Here is a 27,197-nt window from a genome sequence, read left to right on the forward strand (position 1 = left end):
ATATTTAAGGCAGAATCCCGGGGGTTGCCCCGCAACCCAGCCAACCCCAAAGTTGCCTGGATATTTCCTATTCATGTGTTACCATAGCGATGGCGGCGTCCAGAGTTCAGGAGTTCAGGATCCTCCTTCATAACGAGGCAGGGTTCTTTGTTGCATTGTGGGATAGAGGATGACAAACATGGTTAGCATGAACGGTGGAGGCCCATCCTGCTGGGTTAATACCATTAGGGTCTCCCAATACTACTGAGCTGGGGAGAATCGCATTATCTCTAGGGACAGAACAACATAAAGTAGAAAGATAGCATACACACTGATTATCAGAGCCTAGGGGTCTAACACCTTATCCTTGTGTTAATTGTGTCAATGTACACTACCGTTCAAAAGTTTGGAGTCACTTAGAAATGTCCTTGTTTTCGAAAGAAAAGCCATTTTTTTGTCCATTAAAATAACATCAAATTGATCAGAAATACAGTGTAGACATTATTCATGTTGTAAATGGCTATTGTAGCTGAAAACAGCTGATTTTTAATGAAATATCTACATAGGTGTACAGAGGCCCATTATCAGCAACCATCAGTCCTGTGTTCCAATGGCACGTTGTGTTTGCTAATCCAAGTTTATTATTTTAAAAGGCTAATTGATCATTAGAAAACCATTTTGCAATTATGTTAGCACAGCTGAAAACTGTTGTGCTGATTAAAGAGGCAATAAAACTGGCCTTCTTGAGACTAGTTGAGTATCTGGAGCATCAGCAATTGTGGGTTCGATTACAGAATCAAAATGGCCAGAAACAAAGAACTTTCTTCTGAAACTCGTCAGTCTATTCTTGTTCTGAGAAATGAAGGCTATTCCATGCGAGAAATTGCCAAGAAACTGAAGATCTCGTACAATGCTGTGTACTACTCCCTTCACAGAACAGCGAAAACAGGCTCTAAACAGAATAGAAAGAGGAGTGGGAGGCCCCGGTGCACAACTGCGCAAGAGGACAAACATTAGAGTGTCTAGCTGGAGAAAGAGACGCCTCACAGGTCCTCAACTGGCAGCTTCATTAAATAGTACCCACAAAACAGCAGTCTCAACGTCAACAGTGAGGAGTCGACTCCGGGATGCTGACCTTCTAGGCAGAGTTGCATAGAAAAAGCCATATCTCAGACTGGCCAATAAAAATAAAAGATTAAGATGGGCAAAAGAACACAGACACTGGACAGAGGAAGATTGGAAAAAAGTGTTGTGGACAGACAAATCGAAGTTTGAGGTGTTCGGATCACAAAGAAGAACATTTGCATCTGTCAAGCATGGTGGAGGCAATGTGATGGTCTGTGGGTGCTTTGGTGGTGGTAAAGTGGGAGATTTGTACAGGGTAAAAGGGATCTTGAAGAAGGAAGGCTATCACTCCATTTTGCAACGCCATGCCATACCCTGTAAACGGTGCTTGATTGGAGCAAATTTCCTCCTACAACAGGACAATGACCCAAAGCACAGCTCCAAACTATGTAAGAACTATTTAGGGAAGAAGCAGTCAGCTGGTATTCTATCTATAATGGAGTGGCCAGCACAGTCACCGGATCTGTATGAAAGAAAAACAAAAAAAATGAATGCACTCACTAACTGTAAGTCGCTCTGGATAAGAGCGTCTGCTAAATGACTAAAAATGTAAAAAATGTAAATCTCAACCCTATTGAACTGTTGTGGGAGCAGCTTGACCGTATGGTACGTAAGAAGTGCCCATCAAGCCAATCCAACTTGTGGGAGGTGCTTCAGGAAGCATGGGGTGAAATCTTTTCAAATTACCTCAACAAATTGACAACTAGAATGCCAAAGGTTTGCAAGGCTGTAATTGCTGCAAATGGAGGATGCTTTGACGAAAGAAAAGTTTGAAGGACACAATTATTATTTCTATTAAAAATCATTATTTCTAACCTGCATTTTGCTATATTTCCTATTCAAACTCATTTCATGTATGTTTTCATGGAAAACAAGGACATTTCTATGTGACCCCAAACTTTTGAACGGTGGTGTATATATTGTTAATGCTTGTCATTGTCAAATGTCTTTCTTTTGAATCTACTGCTTTAATGCAGTAGTTTCTAGGTTGGTTTATGAGAAGCTAGTGGTGCTCTGTTGATGGGGGAGATAAGTGTTTTTGAAAATCTGTTCTGAAAATGCACAAAATGGCTATTGAGTGACACTATCTTCTTTAGAATTTCCATATGCAATTTTCAAGGGCAGTTGATAAACATGGTTGTGTTACAGAATGAAGACTTCCAGCCCAAGAAGGGAAAGTCTACGTTTGACAGTCTGCAGTCTGCAGAGCCGCCCCAGGGGGGTAAGGTCTTCACACAGGGGGCCGTGGGAAGCTGGAGACCCCCAGTGGAGACAGCCTACTCCAGCCAGCAGCCAGGGAGTGCCAGGGGGAGTGCCAGGGGGTTGGCTGCCCAGCTGGAGCGCTACCTGTCAGGGGCAGCACACACCCAGAGCCGCCCAGTACCAGGGGCAGTGGTGGGATCAGTGGTGGGACCCAAGGGGAAGCTCCACTATGTCAGCTATGTCAGCCCTGTAAGCTCTGGTGGTCAGGTGGAACCCCAGACACGACTTGGTGGCAGTGGCTCCAAACCTCCAAGGCCCAACATAGACAGGCTTCTCTTCAAGGCTGTTTCCAACCATCAGTTGCCCAAGGAACAGCTCAGTACGGTGGATGGTAAGGTCCTCTTTTTTCCACAATGATTTGTGTTTGCACTGTCCTGTGTGCTTCTGTGAACATCAGATTCATTTGTAGTGGATCCACACACACAAAAAAGAGAATTTCTAAGTTATTTTATGATATTTTATTCATTTAGAGGCAACCGTAGTTCTGTGAATATCGAAGCTACTGGACAGTTATAGTGGATCTCAAATGTCCCTTTCTCTGTGTTCCTCCTTTCTACCCTCTCCCTCAGAACGGTTCATCCAGAACATGGTCAACCAGCTGGGAAGGCAGAGAGTAAACATGGACGGTTTGATGGGTAAAGACCTGAAACAGCTGGCAGACATCATCTCTGAGGCCCTGCATGTGGTGGATGGGGAGGGGCCTGGATCCAGAGATAAGCCCAGGGTCATGGGACCCATACGGGACAGACAGATGAAGAGAGAGCCCTTACCTTCCAAGGACCAGGATGAGGAGGACCAAAACGACATGTTGGGGCAAGATGCAAGGCTTCAAGGTATGAATGAATACTTTCCTGTCTCATAGGGAAATTTGCTTGGCAACATTCCTGGGGTACATACATTATAGTAATACATCACAAGACATACCACACTTCACTTATATGCAATATACACTGAGTGTACAAAACATTAAGGACACCTTCCTAATATTGAGTTGCACCGAAGCCTTTTGCGAAGCCCTTTTGCCCTCAGAATAGCCTAAATTCATTGTGGCATGGACTCTACAAGGTGTCAAAAGCGTTCCACAGGGATGCTGGCCCATGTTGACTCCATGCTTCCCACAGTTGTGTCAAGTTGTTTGGATGTCCTTTGGGTGGTGGACCATTCTTGACACACAGGAAACTGTAGAGAGTGAAAAACCCAGCAGCATTGCAGTTCTTGACACAAACCGGTGCGCTTGGCACCTACTACCATACCCTGTTCAAAGGCACTTAAATATTTTGTCTCACCCATTCACCCTCTGAATGGCACTCTTACACAATTGTCTCAAGGCTTAAAAATCATTCTTTAACCTGTCTCCAATAAGGGATTATAGCTTTCACCTGGATTCACCTGGTCAGTCTATATCATGGAAAGAGCAGGTGTCCTTAATGTTTTGTACACTCAGTGTATATCACAGCACACATTTCACAAAAAAATGGTCAGACTAATCTGGGCAACCCAGAACAAAAATCTTACGCCAACTATTCAAATAGGTTCTGGGGGAAAGACTAGAACGAGGAGCTGAAGCAGGAAGGTAGCTCCACCCACCTCTCTCTGCAAGTTCCAGTCAAGTCTATGGGCCAAATGTCCCCTCCCCTTCCAAAATATGCAGACACCTTTTTTATTTAGCAGACGCTCTTATCCAGAGTGACCTACAGGAGCAATTAGGGTTAAGTGCCTTGCTCAAGGGCACATCGACAGATTTTTCACCTAGTCGGCTCGGGGATTAGAACCAGCGACCTTTCGGTTACTGACACAATGCTCTTAACCACTAAGCTACCTGCCACCCCAGACTTAACGATACAGTACCATTTATGTTACGTAGACTGTCCACAAGAGATTATAGTCACAGACATAAAGGTACACTTGCATTTATCACCAGGGTGAAAGTAAAGTAAAACCTGTGTGGAAATGTTTTAGATTGTTTGGTTATTAGCCGTAAAGCCTTCACTTTAGCAAGCATAATTTTCCACAGTTTTGTGGAAAACAATGGGAATTTGTATTTCCTCTTGTGAATGTTTTCTCCTCACACATTCTGATTTTTACAGGGCAACCAATGGAGGATGCAGATGACAAGGTAGGTCTAATTCACATAATATTTTTTGCAAACTCTCCTTAAATTGCCACTCATTGATGAAAGGACTATATAAAACTAGACCACTAATGAAAGACATTTGAAGGTAAATTACCACTTTCAACTGAAGGAATATCAATCTGTTCACTGTGATTTCAAAGAGATTCTTATAAAAATATCAGGTTTGTAAAACTCGTTTTCTGTCTTGTCTGTTTCCTATTAAATATTTGCTATATTTGTTTGCTTCGACATTTCAGTCACCATTTTGAAACCAGTGTATCTGTCGAAACAGAATAATGTCTGAAAGGAAGGAAAAGAAAGAGTTAATAATAGTTGACGTTGAACTTTCATTTAATCTCTTCTTTAAACCCTCAGACTTAATGGAAACACACTATTATACTATGTAATGGAACAACACCCTTTAAAAATAATTTCACTCTTCTTATAAAGCAAAACCTTTGCAGTAAAATATATAACACACTGTTAAAATGAAGTGCTTTGTAACACCAAAACTAGTGGCAACTGAGCTTCCACCAACTTGAAGGAGACAAAACCTTACATTTGCTGGAGTATTGAAACACATCATCCTGAGATGTTTTGAAACATGACATGGTTCGTTTCCTCTCTCTAACGCAGGGGTGTCAAACTCATTCCATGGAGGGCCATGTGTCTGCAGGTTTTAGTTTTTTCCTTTCAATTAAGACCTAGACTACCAGGTCAGGGGAGTCTTTTTACTAATGAGTGACCTTCATTCTTCAGTCAAGTACAAGGGAGGAGCGAAAACCCGCAGACACTCGGACCTCCATGGAATGAGTTTGACATGTGCTCTAATGCTTCTAAACACCATTACAATGTTATGAATCCTGTCTAGTGCAGAAGTATATCCCTTTATATTAAGTGTCTTAATGTTCAACATTGTCTTATGCGTTTGAGTTGACGTTATATACCATCTCGACAGGCATTGTCAAGCACAGGGTTCAAACCAATAACTGGCAATTAACCTGATAGAACTGCACTTTCCACTGACAGACATGAATATGGGAATGGGTGCTGTCCTCATTGAAGGTCAATTTGCCTGACGGTTTTTATTTCCGTTCATCATGATCCATTACACCTCATGGCACAACAAGCTTAATATTAAAATAGAAATATACTTTCTTCAAACATTTATACAACATTTGTGAAAGAATCATAAAGTCTAAAAAGGTTGAATTACCCACAATCCTCTAAAAACATTCACGTGGCAAGATAGGAAATGCAAGGAGATTACAACCAAAGACTTCCAATGAGTTCAATCAATTAATCAAAAAAATAATTTAAAAAAATGTACATTTATTGTCTCTCTTTGGTTATCCTAATGAAAGATGTACATTATTTTGTTAAAATGATATTGAAACGACTTGCATAACTTCTTTCTAATATATTTTGACACAGTTATGATATGACATAGCGGATACAGATAGGTGGGAGAAACAGATTGAAGGGTTGGAGCGGGGAATCTAACCCCGGTCTTCGGTGGGGAGAGGGATGTCCTGTCTAAGCCGGGTGCGTTACTGCTAGACCACAGGCTCTGCACGACTTGCATTCATATTTGTTAAGTGTATGTTTTTTTCTATTTCAATTCAACCCAGAATAATTTCTTAGTATGGCTGTGCGGGTAAAATCTCAACGAAATGTACCATCTTACTGCCCCTCCTGTTTCTAATCTGTTGAAATAAAGCATAAAAAAAAAAGGGGAATTCCACAAAATATATTCTCCATAGGCCCTTATCATCAGTCAAAATGTAGGCTATAAACCATTTGCATTTCTGAACCATTGATTGTATGAGAAACACAGTTTTTGTGTTTTGATACTGCCTTTTACATGCACTGAAACCCCAAAAAGTGTTTTCACAACGCTCTCATAAAAACACCAATATTCAGGTTGAAGAATCACTTTGGGTGTTTCAGAGTTCTATATTTCTGTTTAAAAAAAAACATTCTGAGTATTAAAACACTTACATTGGGTTTACATTCAAACACCCTCCAAACACCAGATTTCAGTTTAGGTGCACTACTTTTTATGGTTTCATTACACTATCATGGTATTTGAGACTTTTGTTGCTATCATAGAAATAGAATCACTAGAAAGGGTATTCCCATTCAAGTCAATGGGTCTGTAATGGGTGGACTGGCGGCCATTTTAGAAGTGATTCTATGTCTATGGTTATATCCTACCACAGGAGCCAGGCTTCGTCAGTAAGCTGTTGGAGTACCTCAACATGGACCCCTTCAGTGATGCGCCAGATGCCCAGATGGAGGTTGATGGTGCCGGGGCCCCAGTAGCAGCAGGCGGCCCCTCCATTGAGGGCCAGAGAACAGTGGGTCTGGAGAATGTGAGAAGCAGGACCACACAGGGCCATGTACCTGTACCACACCCCTGGGAGGAGAGGAACATGGCCATAGGAGGAAAGGTTGGATCTCCAGACCAACCGATGGATGTCCAGGGTTCTGAATCCCTTGTAGACTCTGAGGTGGAGAGGTGGATCCACGGTACCAAAGCTCCCCCTCCGGAGGCTGAGACAGACGTCCTGGTAGATAAACCACAGAAGAAGAATCTCCTAGCAGAACCACAGAAACAGGACATTCGACTCCAGGAGGAGGAGGTGGTGCATATGGGGGTCAAAGCTTACTCAAAGTCACTGCGAGGGAAAGACCACCACAGCGACTTTGGCTACATCATTACAGACACAGAGTGAGTATGGTGAAGATTATACTTACCAAACATAATGTATGTCTTTATACTCTCACTTCACAATGAGCAGTTATCTCCAGCTCTGTGTGTTTCCTGTTTTCTCTATTCACCTCATATATTTTTTTATTGTTGGGCATACTGTGGTTAATATAGACCTGAAGCAATCTTTGTTGCCTAAATTCAGGCTACTGTTGAAAAACCATACATCTTTCAAAACATCCCAGACATATACAAACGTTTTCTTTTTATAGAGAATGATCGCTTGATATCCTTGGTGGTGCACTTGGGCACAATAGCTGTGATGATAAGTCCTTAGGTGTGTGGGTATTACCGCACCGTATTACAGCGTTAATGATGATATGGTATCAGCAAAGGGCACCAGAGTCAGTCTCCACTCGGCTCACCGCAAGATAGGTTTCTATCGACTGTGTTTCGCCCGTGGCACTTTCTCAAATCCCTTTCTGCCGTTATCAGGCAGAGTGTCAGAGCGCTGTCCTTTACCTGTTCAATAGCACGCCTCTCGCTTTCTTGGGGGGCGCTCGCCACTGGCCATGATGGGCCACATCTCAGACACACCACTGCACGCGTGCGCCCACACGCACGCACGCACGCACGCACGCACGCACGCACGCACACACACACGCACACACACACACACACACACACACACACACACACACACACACAGTCAGGGGAGACAAGAGGAACAGTTCACCTTCCAGACTTTTCTCTCTCTCTTCCTCCTTCTCCTCCCCCTCTTCCTGCATCCCCAGCCCGATGCTGCTGTAGCTAGCAGGAACCTGCCTGCCGCGGTCTCCAGAGTTTGCTGCAGACCTGATGATTGCACAGTTGTTATCCCCACCTCCTTCCCCACCCGCAGTGGGGCCAGGCTAACTTGCTTATCTGACAGCTCCTGACATTGTGGTGGGGGGATGTGAGAAAGAGAACCAAGAGGAAAAGTGCTAGCATCAACAACCAAGTCACTCCTGGAGCTCTCCAGTTATTAGAATTGCAGCAGAGGGAGCCGAACGTGTCTTGAATCACTTGGTTGAATCTTTAACTTTCTAAAGCTCTCAAAACAGAAACAAAGAGAACCTCACTTTCTTAAAGGTAGAGTAAATCAAGTACCTCATGGTGATAGATGTAATACGATATTTGAGGATGTTACACCAGTAAACTATCTGGCCAGTAAACTATCTGAGGATGCACACCAGTTTAGATTTACAATTTTGTGTATTGTTATTGGTTGGTACGGTCTCTTTTAGCCCAATATTATCTTAGTCTTACAAAAGTCCTTTAATCCTTTAAAGGCAAAACATATGACAAAAGAAAGACCCCCCAAAAAGCAAGAAAGATGATGCATAATCTGTACGATATATTGTGCAGTCTACATAATGTACTGTTCCTTCAGAAAGTATTCATACCCCTTTACTTTTTCTAGATTTTGTTGTTACAGCCTGAATTTAAAATTGATTCAATTGAGATTTTGTGTCACTGATCTACACACAACACCCCATAATGTCAAAGTGGAATTATGTTTTTAGAAATGTTTACAAATTATTGAAAAATGTAAAGCTGAAATGTCTATTCAACACTTTTGTTATGGCAAGCCTAAATAAGTTCAGGAGTACAAATGTGCTGAACAACTCACATAATAAGTTGCATGGACTCACTCTATGTGCAATAATAGTGTTTAACATGATTTTTGAATGACTACCTCATCTCCTTACCCCACATATACAATTGTCTGTAAGGTCCCTCAGTCGAGAAGTGAATTTCAAACACAGATTCAACCACAAAGACCAGGGAGGTTTTCCTATGCCTCACAAAGAAGGGCAACTATTGGTAGATGGGTAAAAGTAAAATAAAAAGCAGACATTGAATATCCCTTTGAACATGGTGAAGTTATTAATTACACTTTGGATGGTGTATCAATACACCCAGTCACTACAAAGATACAGGCGTCCTTCCTAGCTCAGTTGCCGGAGAGGAAGGAAAACCCTCAGGGATTTCACCATGAGGCCAATGGTAACTTTAAAATGGTTACAGACTTTAATGGCTGTGATAGGACAAAACTGAGGATGTATCAACATTGTAGTTATACCACAATACTAACATAAATGATAGAGTGAAAAGAAGGACGCCTGTACAGAATATACATTATTCCAAAACATGCATCCTGTTTGCAATAAGGCACTAAAGAAATACTGCAAAAAATGTGCAAAACAAATGAACTTTTTGTCCTGAATACAAAGCGTTATGTTTTGGGCAAATCCAACACAACCCATCACTGGGTACCACTCTTCATATTTTCAAGCATGGTGGTGGCTGCAGCATGTTATGGGTATGCTCGTCATCGGCAAGGCTAGAGAGTTTTTTAGGATAAAAATAAACGGAATAGAGCTAAGCATAGGCAAAATCCTAGAGGAAAACCTTGTTAATTCTGCTTTCTAACAGACACTTTCAGCAGGACAATTACCTAAGACACAAGGCCAAATATACACTGGAGTTGCTTACCGAGACAACACTGAATGTTCCTGACTGGCATAGCATAGTTACAGTTTTGACATAAATCGGCTTGAAAATCTATGGCAAGACTTGAAAATGGCTGTCTAGCAATGAGCAACAACCAACTTGTCAGAGCTTGTCAAATTTTTTAAAGAATAATTGGCAAATATTGTACAATCCACGTGTGCAAACCTCTTAGAGACTTACCCAGAAAGAGTCACAGCTGTAATCGCTGCCAAAGGTGATTCTAACATGTATTGACTCAGAGGGTTGAATACTTGTCTAATCAAGATATATTAGTGTTTTATTTTCCATTACAGTTTTTCTTGATCGCTAAAATACATTTAATGAAACTGGGGTCCACTTGATCTCCATCATAACCTAATGAGCACAACAGTATTATTTTTTGTAAAACCGTAAGTCATTTCTCATTGCTTTTACACACAATGCTAATGCTAAGCACGTTTTTGCAAAACATTAAACACAACTCTCTACAAAAGACGCTAAGCTCAGTTGAGTAAATCATGACAAACAAATTTCAAATATTTTGTCACAGCTGATACAAATGACTCCCATGAATGTGAACCACTGCACTCTTCTGCAAACTTCTTTGCACAATTGTTCAATCAGCAATCAGTCCTTATTCATGCATAAAAGAGGTCAGCTCTGAGTTGTTGTTTGCAAGAATGGACTAAGAGGCCAAGGGCAAGGACAAAGGAGAGGTAGAGGGGCCCATAGAGTAAGATAGTTCAGCTCTCAGTTAAAATAGAAAAAGGTCAAATAAACCCTTTTGTTTCTGGATATTCATGCTCTTGAGTGACATTCTTTCTGGATTGGTCATCTTTGGTAAAATCATTTTAGGAAAAAATAATACAGCTCATGCTGTGATAATATGTTTACTAACCTTTTATGGTGCATACTATAATTATAGTATCAACAAATGGCACAGACATATAAAAGAGGGTTAACCATGTTAGGGTATATTGATAGTTGTAGGTTTTATTGGGCCATTGTGTAACAATTGATTGAAATAACTTTTAATTAGAGAACAAGTTGTATGTTTTGATGGAGGTAGTTGATTTTGTGTCATGTATTTAATGTTTTGAGAGTCTTAATGCATTTTGCAAATGAAATGTGTCATTTTGGCCAACGTGTTTCAGTTTGGGGCTGTGTGTTAATTGTTTTGAAAAAGTGAATTCTGTTTGAACAAATGTGCTCAAGTAATCGAGAAAAACGAATAAATATATATTTTTTAGCATTTTTCTTCCACTTTGACATTACAGAGTATTTTGTGTAGATCTTTGACAAAAAAAAGACAATTAAATTTGAATCCCACTTTGTAACACTACAAGATGTGGAAAAAGTCAAGGGGTGTGAATACTTTCTGAAGGCACTTTATATGTAATCTTTCACTCCAATGATCTGTGTTTGGCCCTGTAATTTCTTGCACACAGAGCATCCGCCTACAAAATGCCTTTGTTTGCTCTGGCTAAGTCCAAAATGACACCCTATTCCCTGTACAGTACCCACTTTTGACCAAGTCCCATAGATCTGATCAAAAGTAATGCACTATGTAGGGAATAGGGTGCCATTTGGGATTCAGACTCTGTTTCCTTGGGCGAATTCCTCTCTGAGTGAGAGAGCAGCCACTGGACTGAGCTCAGATGGAGCATGGCTTTATCATGGAGCCATTACACTTTCACACATCCATTCCATTTTCACATTATTATTCATCTCACTCTGTGTGTGTGTGCGTGCGTGTGTGTGTGAGTGTGAGAGAGAGAGTGTGAGTGAAGCACGCCTATATGATACAGCCATTACACCTCACACGGGCTCCATTTGCACCTTATTGCTTGTCTCATTGCTGGAAAATGCAGGTTATTTACCAAGCCCGAAGAGGCACCTGATCCCTATTCCACTGGTGCAAGGCTGTTTGTGTGTGTGCTTGCGTTTGTGTGCTTGCGTGCATGCGTGTATGCATGCACATCTATAATGTGTGTGTGTGTGTGTGTGTGTGTGCACATCTGTACATTGTGTGTGTATGCGAGCTTGGTTGTGTGTGTCTTAATTGTTATTTTATGTACATGTAAGTGCGATGTGGAAACCCAGCCATGCTAATAGGGCTGGTTGTTGCCGGTTCTGTGACTGGTTGGTTGTAATATAAAGCAGCTTCATGTCTGATACCCTGGTCTCTCTCTGTCTGCCCTCCCCCAGCTCCCTCACCTCTGACCAGGGCTTGGACCTGATGGAACATGTGGGTCGGAGGATCAACCTCCATGTGGCCGACATCCTCCACCTCTCGTATGTATTACAGGACACACACCTTGTGTTGTTGTTGTTGTTGATGAGTGGGACTGGAAAGTATTGTTGACATAACATTCTAAACCAGGGGTGTCAAACTCCTCCCTTGTACTTGATTGATCAATGAAGGTCATTGATTGGGTAGAAACTCCCCTCATCTGGTTGTCTGTGTCTTAAAGGGGCAATCTACAGTTTAAACAATAAGAAAGTGCGCACCCAGCCACTGTTTTGATAAACAGCTCAAGGATGGGGCTGGAGAAATATAACCACTCTGAAATTCATAGACGGAGCTATGGATGAAAGGACTGACCATCCATGAAATCTAAATGATACTTCAAACGATGTTTTGAAGCTGTGTTTGTTTACAGTTACTTTGTTTACATTACATCCTTTGGAGTAAAACAAGTTTATATTTTGGTTTCTGGTGGGGTAAGAGAGATTCACTAAGCTCATGAGGCATTTATGACTTATATTCTTCTAGAATCAATGGCTATATATATCATTACTTTAAAGTCCTAAAATGGATATAGCAACTGCAGATTGCCAGAAGGCAGTCAATTGTTTTAAACAAGCAAATTTAGAGACACATTTCCAGTCACACCATGCCCACTTTGACAAAACATATCCGCCTCAAAGCAACCTCAGAAACAAAAAAATTACGCAACTCAAAGGACAGCTCAAAGGACAACAACAAATGATGGACAGATCTAGCACTGTTGCAGAGAAAACGACAGAGGCAACAAATGAGATTGCTTGGATACTAGCGAGAAACAAGAAGGCCTTCACAGACGCAGAGATTGTCAGACAATGTTTTTTGGCCTCAGACAAAATATTGTATGCTGATTTCACAAACAAGGAAGATATTTTAAGCAAATTAAGGGACTGCAACTCTCAGACTCCACCATAACAAGATGCATAGAAGACATCGGCGAGGTCATCGGTAAGCAACTGATTACTGACATATCCGTGGTGCCGTGTTTTAGTATTGCGCTTGACGAAAGCACTGATATAAGTGACGTTGCCCAATTATGTGTTTGGGTCCGCTTCCCTCAAAACGAGTCATTCAGAGAGGAACTTTTATGTTTACTGCCACTTCAGGGACAAACACGAGGAGAGGATATTCTGAAAGCCCTTGTTACATCTGTGTGCACTGACGGCGCCCCAAACATGCGAGGGAATGAGAAGGGACTCATAGGCCTGATGAGAAAGCGAGACGATATTCCCGAATTTGTTAACGGTTCATTGTATCATTCATCAGGAAGCACTTGTGGCTAAACTCAAAGACTGTGACTTACAGAATGTGATGCAGCAAGTCGTGCGCGTGGTGAACATTATTATTGCGAGGTCACTGAATCACCGGCAATTCCGCAAGTTGCTGGAGGAATACCAGACAGAATACGGTGACTTGATATTTCACAATGAGGTGAGATGGCTGTCTTGTGGCAGAGTTTTTGAAATATTTCTCTCTCTCCTCCCTCAAATCCGTGAATTTGTTGCAAGCAAGGGGAGAGGGGAGCTAGAGCTGGATGATCCACAGTGGATATTAAAGCTGGCTTTTTTAACTTACATCACACAGTGAATCTCCAGCTCCAAGGGAAAGCTAAAACTCCGGGCAAAATTCTGCGTGTGTTCACAGCATTTCAAAATAAAATCACCACACTGTTCATACCTGACAGATAGTTTGTTCATTTCCCAAAACTCAGAGCAGTCACCACATCAAACCCAGACATACTGCAACATTTTAGCTATGATGCATTTGTGCGTGTGTTGGAAGAGTTGAAGTTGGAGTTTGAGTCAAGATTCAAGGATATCATGGAGTACAAAGAGTTTTTCAACTTCATTGAGAACCCCTTTCATGTGCCAGTGTCATCTCTGACCCCAGTCATCACAGCCCTCTGTCCTGACCGTGCTGGAACAGAGAGTGAGATAGTGGAGCTGCAGGCAAATGACACATTGCAAGGTGAACTAAGATCAGGTGTTACCCATTTCTGGAGCCTTGTGTCAGACACAGAGTATCCACTTCTGAAAGTCAGCACTTATTTTTTGTCAGCACTTATTCATGTGAAGCAACATTTTCAACAATGAACATCAGAGGAACAGACTGACCAATACACACCTGGATTGCCTCACAAGGATAGCCACAACAGTCTACACATTTAGAATGAATTCAGTCAAGGAGCAGAAGGGACATTTTCGCTCATCCAACTACTGAGGTAGCCCTTAATATGGGTCTTATACATGTGATTTAGCCTATTTGATGTGTGTATGTATATATTTGTGATGTGCTGTACATCAAATCAATTGTATGTGCTCTATTGCTCTGAATTTGCTCTCAATTGATAATTGATAATATTGGAAGAAAAAGTACAACAAATTAAAGATCTGTGCGGCCCTCTGAATGATTGTCTCAACCCAAATTGGCCCCCTTACAAAATATAGTGAGAAAACACTGCTTTAAATTGACACATATTGAAAGGAAATCACAAAAAGCAGCAGACACACGACCCTCTGGGAATTAAGTTTGACACCCCTGGTCTAAAATAAAATACAATTTAAAATTCTGAAGAGGAAGATGTTGAAAATAAAAATCTCCAATGTAAGCTCAGGGAACAGAATAAAGATTGTCCAGGACTCCAGAAACAGTAAGCACTGTGTGTGAAGCTACCCCTGCAGTGCAGTAGCGGAGTGTGTAGGCGTTTTCAGTTATTCTGACCTTTGTGTGTTTGTGTTCCTCTGGAAAGAGAAATCAACTCTAATTAGCTCCACATATAGGATGCGTCCCAAATGGAAGCTTATTCCCTGTATAGTGCATTACTTTTGATTAGGGCCCATAGGGACACAGTCATATTCGGATGTCTCTATTGGATTCACCTCTCTGTCTTATTGTTGTTGATGCCTCTAAACACATTTATAAAACCGTCATGTTTCTTAACAATATGGTCTTTGTTGTGAAAACACTTGAGAAACATGCCCGCTCACACACGCAAGTACATAAGCATGCACGCACACATGCATTAACACACGGACACAAGCACACACACATGCGCGCGCGCGCACACACACTCGCACAGAATCCCGCTGGAGAGAGATAGCAGTGTTAATGTATTATTGACTAGGTGAACTATCCTTGAACCCAGCTAGTTTTTCGTGGTAGTTCTGTGCTGCTGGAACCAGACCATGTAGGAGGCAGAGGAGACATGTACGAACTGAGTCTGACAAGCCTTTCAAGCATCTATTCCAGGAGAAGGCGAGTCTGGGTGCTTCTCACAGAACAGTATCATATGCAAGATGCCAGAGGGGCAAACAGTATGCCTTGTTTCTATAGATGCCTACTGCTATTCAGGTGCTTAGTACCATTATTTGGGAGTTAAAGATGACATGTTATCTACATTGTGGTCCTGTGTGGCTCAGTTCAGCATGGCACTTGCATTGCCAAGGACCAGCTGTGGCCACCCATATAACAATAAAATGTATGCACGCATGACTGTAAGTTGCTTTGGATAAAAGAGGTTGCTTAATGGCTTATATTATATATACTGAACAAAAATATAAACGCAACATGCAACAATTTCAATTATTTTACTGAGTTACAGTTCATGTAAGGAAACCAGTCAATTGAAATACACTCATTAGGCCCTAATTAATGGATTTCACATGAATGGGCAGGGGCACAGCCATGGGTGGGCCTGGGAGGGCATAGGCCCACTCACTGGGGAGCCAGGCCCAGCCAGTCAGAATGAGTTTTTCCCCACAAAAGGGCTTTATGACAGACAGAAATACTCCTCAGTTTCATCAGCTGTCCGGGTGGCTGGTCTCAGACTGGCTCTATTATGCCACACCGAGATGATAGCTAGCTCCTATGTATTCTGTTCCAGGAGACCGATATACAGGGAGATAGATGCCTGCTAATGTACCCTTTGTCTGCGCTGTTTTTCCCTCCCTTTTGACTAAATGTGCTGTGCTAGAAGCGTATTTATTGAGTAATGATGGCCGTCTGTTTGCCGGTGGTGTGAGCCAGAGCTCATTGTGTTTCTCTCCAGTATGCTCAGCAGGTGAGACTATGAAGCACCCGTCTCGATGTGAGCCAACTCTGGCTGCTAGTGAGGGTCAGAACACACTGACGCCCCAGTTGCGTCCCAAATGGAACCCTATTACCTACATAGTGCACCATTTCAGGCTTCTCTCTCTGTATGTGTCCGGCATGAGATTGAATGAGGTGAAAAGAGATACTCCAAAGAGGAGAGGATATGAGCCGTATGAAAATATTATCATAATACAAATGAGGTGGTTTAGCTTCGGGGTGCATGTTTTGGATGGATTTAAGTTTCTACATTGGATACTGTTATGTAAAAAGTATAAAAACAGCACTTTACTTTGCCTATGGTCATGTTCTTTGCTCTATAGAGATGACGTAAATGTTTTACTGATCATAGACACTAGGGGGAGTGGCCTCCTTAGACACTGAGGTACGCTGAACTGAACTGAACTGAACCTGGTGAACTGATGGACACACCCAAACACACACCAATGTATGCACAAGCACGAACACACATGTGTACACACAGACACGCGGACAAACACATGCATAAACAAACACACACACTTCCCTCAACTAAGCTAATATGAGCACTGAGCTTATAAACCCCATTTGATTACACAGCAGAGTTTGGTAGATAACTTATCCAACTCAATCACCCTGAAGTACTATTTTTTCGCGAGTATATTTAGAAAATTATTTTAGGAAGAAAAACACGACTGTTTCATTTGAGATGCATCTAGATTCCATGGGCACCAGGAAGAATGTGGGAGAGATTGTGAAAATATTGACATTTGACAAACAGAAGTCAGGTGAAGGCAGAGCTTGACATTAACTTTTTTAGCCACTTCCCAGCTATCAATTATAGGGAACATTTTTGTAATGTTACCCGTAATGTTCCAATAATGTTTGAGTGTCCAGTTTTCCGTTAGTTAGGGGAACATTCCCTTAATGTCAAGCAGAACGTGTTTACAATGTTTTCAAAAACAACATTAATGTTCTAGACATGTTATGGGACGTTGCAAGAACATATGGGACGTTGCAAGAACATTTGTGAGTCCAGTTTTCTGCGGGTTAAGACAATATTCCATCAACGTTCCACCAAACATGCACAGAACATAGTTGCCTTGTTCTCAGAATATAAGATATTAATGTTCTAGACACTTTTCATGAGAATGTTGCAAGAACATTCCTGTGTCCAGTTTTCTGAGGTTTAGGAGAATATGGGACCGTTGCAAGAACATTAATGTGCCCAGTTTTTGGGAGGGTTAGGGAAATATTCCATCAACGTCCCACCACAGAACATAGCTGCCATGTTCTCAGGACATAAGTTATGAATGTTCTAGAGACGTCTAGAGACGTTTCATAAAGCTCAAGTCACATAAAAAAATAAAAAACGGTGACAGAAAGTTGTGCTGTATCATGCAAGGAACCACTTCACAAAATAAAATGCATTATTATCACTGGTATTGACAATGGAAGGCTGCTGGTCCTTGATCCCAAGTATTATATCTCCTGCAGTTGTGACCTTGAGTCCATTCGGATAACTTAAATCTATAATCTGCTTGTCCGACAATTTGTTTTACTTGCAAGCGGACAAGCGTTAATGTTGAACCCTGGAAGGCATTAAAAGGAAGCATGTTTCTCTTTAACAAAAGGAGGTAACAGTGAGGAAAGTTGCTAATTCAAAGCTGTGTCCATGAGGGCACCCTAATCCCAAAGCGCACCCTATTCCCTATATAGTGAAGGTGTGCACTATATAGGGATTAGGGTGCCATTTGAGACGCAACCCGTGTGTCCGATGGCGGCTGTGACGGATGGTTTTCTCTCAGGCTGGGTTACAGTAGGCTGGCAGTGTAATGATGGATCTCCCCCCAGTTTATACAGAGGCTGGAAGTAAATTGACTTCCAAGGCCAAACACAACGGGTGAAAAATTACTTGATGAACGTCCCAAATGGCACCACATTCCCTATGTAGTGCAATACTTTTGAACAGGGCCCATAGAGTTCTGGACAAGAGTAGTGCACTATGTAGGGAATAGGATGCCATCTAGGATGCAGACTGAATAAAGGTGGTTTATGAGGGTCATAGTGGGGAGGCGGGGTGTCTGATGGTGACTGGGGGTGGGAGGGGTCACTTCACCTAACGATGCCCTTTCACACCTCACGCTTCCTGGGATTCTGACTTTTCCCATCAACCACTGCTCTACACTCTTAGAAAAAAAGCGTTCCTAAAGGGTTCTTCAGCTGTCCCCATAGGAGAACCCTTTTTGGTTCCAGGTAGAACCTTTTTTGGTTCCAGATATAACTATTTTGAGTTCCACGTAGAACCCTCTGTGGAAAGGGTTCTACGTGGAACTTAAAAGGGTTCTACCTGGAACCAAAAGCATTCTACCTGGAACCAAAAAGGGTTCTTCAAAGGGTTCTCCTATGGGGACAGCCAAAGAACCCTTTTAGGTTCTAGATAGCACCTTTGTTTCTAAGGGTGTAACACAATATTCGTTCGGTATTATCCATGATTTTTATATAGGGCAGTAGGGCTGGAAGAAGAAATGGCTTGTGAATCGTAATATTGTAATCATGCAAAAGGTTTTCTTCCTGGCAAGATGTAAAAGACCTTAGTACCATATTATTTAAAATGTATTGCAATACAACAACCCCCCTGGTTTGTGGCTTAGACCCAAGTTTGTCACACCACCATTAAACCCTACATAATATTTTGTTTTACCAATTGCTGTTGGCTTTCTGCCTATTGGTCTGGGAGAATGATTTTTCTCTGATGGGTTTGTTGCTCGAGTTGGGGCTATGCTTCTGTAGATATATTTTTCAAATATATATTTGTATTTTTTACTGTGACTGGAGGGATTTCTTCATCATGTCCAGTCTGGTTAGTCTCTATTTTGGCCATGATTACCGTAGTTAAACATGTATACTGCATTGGAGAGCGAGGAGTGTGTTCAGTTCACTAGCTAGACAGTGGGGACTTAGATGGGCAGACAGACGGGTAGCCAGAGGGGAAAAGCGAACAAGGTTCTCAGCTGCAATACGGTGCCACACTTTCATGTTGGGTGTTTGTTCAAATTCAAACAGAAAGAGAAAACAACCCCCCTCCCTTCCACTGGCTCTGTGTCTATGTCTGCTATTAAAGATGTGAGGTGATTTGAAGCTTGCTGGTAGCTGAAGCTCTCAGGGAGTCACTCTGTCTTTCTCTACTCTTCTCTAGTCCTCTGTCTCTCAGTCTTTTTCTACCTCGGTCTGCTTTTGAATTGAAGAAAACTGAGTTTTGGGGTGTAGCTAGCTTTGCCTCTTTTGCTTCTATATTTCAGAGTGCTGGGTCCAGCTGTGACCTTCAGGGTGGGCTCCAACCCTCATAATGTCAGCACTGAAGATCTGGCCCACGTTGCAGGTACGTCCACTCTCTCATTTACACCAGCCCATATCCTCCAAGATCCACCCACTAATCATTACCGATATCCTGTTGATCATCATTTATTGGTTTCAACATCGAAGGAAGATACAGTAAAACCTCTAATAGTCTCAGAGAAGAGTTGATAGTTGATTCACACAAACACTTGCATGTACCCATGCAGCACAGAAACCCACACAGCATTTAGTCATTATTAGCTCTATTTCTTAAAGAACCCCTTCGTGTCAGTGACCTCCATTGTACTTCATTTCATTTTCACCACCTAAACCATTTTGTCATATTCGCGATGTCGGAACAAATGAGAGTCTCAGATCCACAGCACCAGATAGTGTAGATATTACAGTGCCCTAGTCCGGACAAGCCCTTGTCTATAAGATTATTAACATGGTGTAATGACAGAATTGAGGATCAATTTCACACAGGATAACAAGCGGTTCCTACTGAGATACATAGGCTGCGCCCCAAACGGCATCCTATTCCCTATTTAGTGCACTCTCTGGTCAAAAGTAGTGCACTATATAGGAAATAGGGTGCTATTTGGGATGTAGAGAGTGACCCTGGATGGGCTTCATCTGCTCTCCTCATACATCCACTAGACTGACGGACAGGCTCAGACAAGCTCGTCGTCGTAAAGCCAGGCAGTTTGATGTGGTCTGATAGAAAGGTGTCATGATGAGAGTGAAAAAGAGGATTTGATATTTCAGTATGCACCGCTCCCGCACCGCACTACACCACACCACACCGCACCGCTGGCATTGTCTGAACTTGGATCAACAAGGGAGTGTGACGCCCTTGCTTCGGTTGAAAATGACTTTGAGAAGCAGCGAGCAACAGTCCAACAGTCAATAACATTGGGGTTGGAACAACAACAGTAACAACACCAACACAAACCACATGGAACCTTTTTATATTGGCTAAAATGTGCTGTTGTTTCATTCAGTGGAATTTGGCACCGGTCTCCTACTGTTGAATTATTGGGTGGTATATAGCGGTTTGTTTCTGTCCTATTCATTTACAGAGATGCTACAACATCAACACTAGGAAATAGGGAGAAGGCTCTTGCGGAAAAACCACATGATTTCACATGTGGAAAATCACATGTGAAATCATGTGAAACCGTGTGTTTTTGGTATTTTACAAGTATTTCACATGTGGGATTTTCAAATGTGATCACATAACCTTTCACATGTGGATTCAAATCTTCACACATTTCACAATATTCTTCACGAGATTTCACAGGTAATGCCCTGCAAACAAAAATCTGTAGTTAGGATCTCCCCAGAATGTCACGCGGTCACAGGGTTTTCAATTTACATATTTGACACACTTTGACATACACGATTACATTGTGTATGTATACACTAATTAGGCCTCCTGTAGATCAGTTGGTAGAGCATGGCGCTTGCAACGCCAGGGTTGTGGGTTCGATTCCCACGGGGGGCCAGTATGAAAAATGTATGCACTCACTAACTGTAAGTCGCTCTGGATAAGAGCGTCTGCTAAATGACTTAAATGTAATTATTGTGTCCTCAGCTGGGATTTGAACTCCCAACCTCTTCTTTCACAGCATTCTGATCTTCCTGCTATGCCTCCATGTTTGTGTCAATAACTGATTTCACCTGTATTCCTACACTTTAGACTTCAAAGTCAATCTCAGATTTGTTAAAAATACACTCAAGAAAAACAATTATATTTATCATAGTGATTGAGGAGTAACATTAAAACAGAATAATGTGCCCCACCAACATTAGACAACTATGCAGAAAAATATTCAAATTGCTACTGAAATGAATGATGAGAGAATAGTCAGATTAACTGATAACTAAAATAGCAGTGCAGATGGAAGTATTTTGCTAAGTGCAGAGATGTATTATAGGTAATGAATGTGTAGAGGAATGCTATAGACTTTGCGGGGCAGCAGAAAGATCAGCGTACCCCAAGTCCAGAGGTTGTGAGTTCAAATCCCAGGTGGGATCATATTGAAAAGTCAGTACTAAGTGATCATGTCAAATGAAATCATATTGTCATTGATTATAGATTTTTACACTATTTTAGCTGAACAGCGTACCACTTACTTTAAAACCCCCTTGTCATTTCATTCCCTTACAAACAAAACACGTGAAATGTGCAGTTTCACATGTGAAATAACAGTTTTCACATGTTGCGCTGAAATTTTAACATGTAAAAAAAGAAAGAGGTAGGTGAGGTCAGTTGTTGTATTAAATTTAGAGTTTACATGTTAGTACCACCTTTTCACATGTGAGGAGAATAACATGTTTTCACCTCACATGTGAATTGCAGATTCACAGATGGGTTGAGTGTGATTTGAGACATAAAGATGGCTGAAATATGATGAAAAGGTGGCTGGATTGGTTGGTGTTACATGGGTATTGAAGCTGTGATTGTGCAAGCACCAGAATAACAGTTACTCCACGATTCTAGTGCTGTAGACCCCTATGGGTACGTCCATCAGTACTCGGTTGAGATACTTCTGGGTGTGTGCGTGTGTGTTTCTGTGTGTGTGCGTTCGTGCCTGCATGCATGCGTGTGCCTGCGTGCATGCACGCTGGTTCGTGTCTGTCCGTGTCTATGTGGAGTGATTTGACTGTTGATTAGGCATCGTGGGGGGAGAGCTAATGACAGCAGCGAGTTGGGCTGAAATGTCAGACCAAATGTTAAGTCAACATGATCAGCATCCTGACCACTATTGATGAATTATGAATCCAGCCGACCAGAATACCAATGACTGACTGACAGCTGCCTGGTGTAACACATGGGGATGTGTGAAACTTACTCCTCAGACTTAAGTGTCCCGCTTGCGTTGCCTCATTAGCTAGCTTTTGAGGTGTCACATGTACTAGCAAGGCAGAGGTCGGAAGTTCGCGCCAGGTATGGGCCGAATCAGGAGGAAGTGGTACTCGCTAAGCAAGCAGCGTGACATCCTTTAAACTGGCAGGAGGAATACTTAGATATCCAACTTAGACAGTCACGCTGTTTCAGTTGGGCAATGCATAGTACAGGGATGGGCAACTGTCACTACTCCCCCCCCCCCCTTTTGTAGGCCCGTGGATCAATTTCCAAAAACAACAAAATATTTAAATAATTGGGAACTCAGTCAAGGTCTAAACTTATTGTTGAGAGTTAGAATAGTACAATACACAAGGTGCAATTTCGAAATGTGTTTGTGCATCAGCAGTTTTTCTCTTAATTCAGTAACTGAAAGTCACTCAATTACCCCATGTCAGCTAAACATTTGTTGGTTGGTAAGTTAGTTTAGCCAGCTATCTGAACTTGTAGTAATCATGGTTGAATTACCGACTGGGGGGATTTTGATTTTGTTACTCACTCTCACTCAGATATCAAATTAAAAACTGCAAACATTTCTCTCTAACCTATTGCAAAATGTGTAGAATTGCAGCAATCTTGCTTTAAAACTGCAAAATTTTCTCTACATCCCATGGCAAGAATTGCAGGAAATTAACTAAAAAAATGTTTTCTCTTAGGGCCCCCAAAAGGCTAGGGCTGGCTCTGACTACGTGTGTCGGTATGGATGTGGGTATGCAGACCCCCGAGCCATTGCGGCCCCTCATGATGAGTTCAGATTTTTTGTGGCCCACTCCTATCAAAGTTGCCCATCCCTGGTATAGCTAATATACTGAATGTTATATTTAGCAGTGAAACAGGGAAAGTATAGATTTAACAGGAAATCTATATATTTAAAATGTTTACAAATGTACATAATATGCCATATATACAGTATAGTAGTATATAGATCAATTTAGAATAATAAAAACATTCAGTTTGTATACCGAAGACAAACACATAATTATATCATCCTGCATTATTATAAATTATTTTCTAGAATGTTTTAAACCTATAATATTCATACTGTGAAGTGAAATGAAGATGCTCTGGGTTGAATGTGAAACACAAACTGACAGCCAAATCACTCGCCCTCCTGGGTAATCCTGGGCTACCTTTGACCTCTGTGTGACTGTGCATGAACAACATGGCCGCATGATGAACTTGTCACACACGCACGCAAGCACACTTGCAAGCACATATGTATGCACGCACACACACACACACACATCAAACCCTTGTGTGTTGAAACAGTCTATTTGTGTGTTGACCATTGACTGTTTTCCAGGTTTGTGGAAAATAAATGGAGGAACTGTAAGGTGTTTCTTTAGTTTAGCTCTATACTGAGTATTCTTCTTGAAAAAGCAACAGACGGGTTGGCTGAAAACGTCACAAAAAGTATGCGTGTGCATTGATTTGGCAAGAAGGCGTGCGTTGTTATGATTCTGAACGGTCAGATAGCTAGCAACAATGACAATAAGGTGCCATGTGGGGAGTCGTAGGTGGCTCGTTTTAGCCGGTTGTATCATGTTATTGATACCATGTCTTGTTTTGAGGTGTTTTGACTGATGTCAAAATTCTCTAGCTAGCTAAGCAACAACTGTAACAATGTATTTGAGAGACAAGTGCTCATTGTGCAAATGAATTTGTTTTCAATAAACATTTGGAGACAAAATATAGTTTACATGTTCTCAACAGTCCAAGCCAACACTGTCTGTTTTGCCCCATAGTTGCGCACGTGTCAGTTTTGTTGCTAAACAACCAACCGTCTATAGAAACCCCTTTTAGTGGAAAGAATCAGAAGAGAACAACAACACATTGATTGGGATTGGAGAATAGACCTGTGTCAAAGATAGCGCCATTTAAATGCATACTTTTTTTCCATGTCTTTGTGAATGTCTTAAGCTCTATTCATTTAAAATACATTTCTTCATCTTTACATGTTATGACATTATACATTTACATTATACATTTGCATTGAATAAGGTTTATTTATTACATTATACATCTATGTGAGTGAGGTGTTTTGATATCTTTCTACTAGATCAGTTTAAAATATGTAATTGAAAAGCCATCATATAGGGAGAGAAAGGTCCCATTGAAAATCCTTCTTATAGGTAGAGATCCCATTGAAAAGCAAGTTGTGCATCCCAAATGGAACCCTATTCCCTATATAGTGCACTACTTTTGACCAGAGCCCTATGAACTCTGGTCAAAAGTAGTGTGCTATATAGGGAATATGGTTCCATTTGAGACACAGCTGGACAGTATAAAGAGGAGATTTGCTACCTCAATGAAAGCCATGCCATCTTTTGGCTGTGGGTACTTACTGGTAGAATAAGGAGTGAAAAGCAGAATCGAAGGTCTCACTGTATTAGTGAAGGTAAGAGCTACTAGGAGCTCTTGTGTTCTGCTCAACTGGAAAACCGGTGGACAAAGACCTGTGCTCACTAATCCCCGCATGGCTTGAAAACAAAAGATAAGGCGGCTGCTTTATCAAAACTACTAGGCTATTGTGTGTGTATGCGTGCATGCGTGCGTGTGTTAATCATTTGCGAGGGAAATGATTTATTCAAGTTTTGATGAAGTGCCGACGAAGCTGTAAAAAACGATGTTGCAATGTGTCATTAAAGATACTTTATTTTTGCTCCTTCATTCGCTCATGCTCTCTCTTTCTCTCTCTTTCTCTCTCTTTCGCTCTCTTTCTCTCTCTTTCTCTCTCTCCTTCTTATTCTCTCTCTCTGATAGAATGAGGTTCTGAATGTGGTGAAAAGCTGTATACTTCAGACTTCTCTGCAAACATGTAAATCACCTTCACTTGGGAAATTGGTTCTGTCAAAATTGGTTACGCTCACTGCTAACCAACATTTCTTTAGCCACGGGAAATGTAATCCCCCTCTCATTTTCCCTTCTTAGTTTTTTCTTCTGTGTACAGTAACCGAATAGGTGGGAACAGGCATGGTTTGTTTTTTGTTTCCTTAGAGCAATTACTGTATGTGGGCCAAGATCATTCATACAGTGTTAAACACATTTACATGCATTTGTGAAACATCTGAAAAAGAAAATGTTGTCTGTTTTTTTAAAGGATTTTTATTGGGAAGAAAATGCCTGTTTTGAGGCAATTTGTATTATCTTCCATCTTCTTGAACATATTTATTTCAGCATATCATTGGATATGCAATTTATGATGCTTCATTTTTTTTTGCTTACTCTGGACAGATTGCTTCACAGCATTCTATTGGCAAATCTTATCAATGGAATAATGTATGAGTATGGCACACTATTCTATTCTATTAGGTCTACAAGTATGTGTTTTTCTTCCAACCATTAACATATCACACTGATTGCATTCGCCCCCCTATGAAGCTCAGACAGTGATCGGGATGCCATGTGGTCAAGGATGGGTGGCTGTGTTGAAGATGTATAGGCTGCTGGGCGGTGGGGTGACCCCTTTGTCTGGACTGTCATGGCTGGTCGACCCCAGGGGCTCAGCAGGGTGCCCCGGGTTCCAGGCCGTGAGAACCACAGCCCTGGTCAATGAGCTGGGGTCCTCTGGACCGACAGGGGCCAGCAACCGGGGCCATCTGGAGCAGATCTGGAGAGAGACAGAGACAGAGACAGAGACAGACAGAGAGAGCCAGGGGGAGAGAGACAATAGGCAGAGATCTAATTTATATATAACATAAATAATTTAGATATGATTTGAATGTGGAGAGACTGAGACACTGCCTTCCCCTCAGTCAGGGAAAGATACACACGCATACAGTACCAGTCAAAAGTTTGGACACACCTACTCATTCCAGGGTTTTATTTTGACTATTTTCTACATTGTAGAATAATAGTGAAGACATCAAAACTATTAAATAACACAAATGGAATCATGTAGTAACCAAAAACAATTCAAAATGTATTTTATATTTGAGATTATTCAATTAGCCACCCTTTGCCTTGATGACAGATTTGCACACTCTTGGCATTCTCTCAACCAGCTTCATGAGGTAATCACCTGGAATGCATTTCAATTAACAGGTGTGCCTTCTTAAAAGTTAATTTGTGGAATTTCTTTCCTTCTTAATGCGTTTGAGCCAATCAGTTGTGTTGTGACAAGGTAGGGGGGGTATACAGAAGATAGCCCTATTTGGTAAAAGACCAAGTACATATTATGGCAAGAACAGCTCAAATAAGCAAAGAGAAACAACAGTCCATCATTACTTTAAGACATGAAAGTCAGTCAATACAGAACATTTCAAGAACTTTGAAAGTTTCTTCAAATGCAGTCGCAAAAACCATCAAGCGCTATGATGAAACTAGCTCTCATGAGGGCCGCCACAGGACTGGAAGACCCAGAGTTACCTCTGCTGCAGAGGATAAGTTCATCAGAGTTACCAGCCTCAGAAATTGCAGCCAAAATAAATACTTCACAGAGTTCAAGTAACAGACATCTCAACATCAACTGTTCAGAGGAGACTGTGGGATTTTTTTATTTAACCCTTATTTAACTAGGCAAGTCAGTTAAGAACAAATTCTTATTTACAATGACGGCCTACACCAGCCAAACCCGATGGAATTGAACCAGGGAGTCTGTAGTGACTCAAGCACTGAGATGCAGTGCCTTAGACCGCTGCGCCACTCGGTAGCCCAGGCTTTCATGGTCGAATAACACAAAGAAACCACTACTAAATGACACCAATAATAAGAAGAGACTTGCTTGGACCAAGAAACACGAGCAATGGACATTAGACCGGTGGAAATTTGTCCTTTGGTCTGGAGTCCAAATTTGAGATTTTTGGTTCCAACCGGCGTGTCTTTGAGAGACGCGGTGCGGGTGAACGGATGAGCTCTGCATGTG

At 41.6% G+C, this 27,197-nt stretch overlaps 1 protein-coding gene across 2 annotated transcripts in view; it reads left to right on the forward strand.

Annotated features, from left to right (window-relative positions):
* The window catches only part of LOC121549989 (receptor-type tyrosine-protein phosphatase N2), a 285,296-nt gene that overhangs the window by 79,015 nt on the left and 179,084 nt on the right, over positions 1–27,197 (forward strand). For both annotated transcript variants that reach the window (XM_041862031.2, XM_045210537.1), the window contains exons 5-10: positions 2,254–2,698; positions 2,937–3,200; positions 4,455–4,483; positions 6,703–7,214; positions 11,937–12,023; positions 19,386–19,465. In XM_041862031.2, coding sequence (XP_041717965.2) covers positions 2,254–2,698; positions 2,937–3,200; positions 4,455–4,483; positions 6,703–7,214; positions 11,937–12,023; positions 19,386–19,465 — 1,417 coding nt within the window. The remainder of the gene's footprint in view (positions 1–2,253; positions 2,699–2,936; positions 3,201–4,454; positions 4,484–6,702; positions 7,215–11,936; positions 12,024–19,385; positions 19,466–27,197) is intronic.

Source organism: Coregonus clupeaformis, chromosome 34, assembly GCF_020615455.1.
Source record: "Coregonus clupeaformis isolate EN_2021a chromosome 34, ASM2061545v1, whole genome shotgun sequence".
Taxonomy (NCBI): Eukaryota; Metazoa; Chordata; class Actinopteri; order Salmoniformes; family Salmonidae; genus Coregonus; species Coregonus clupeaformis.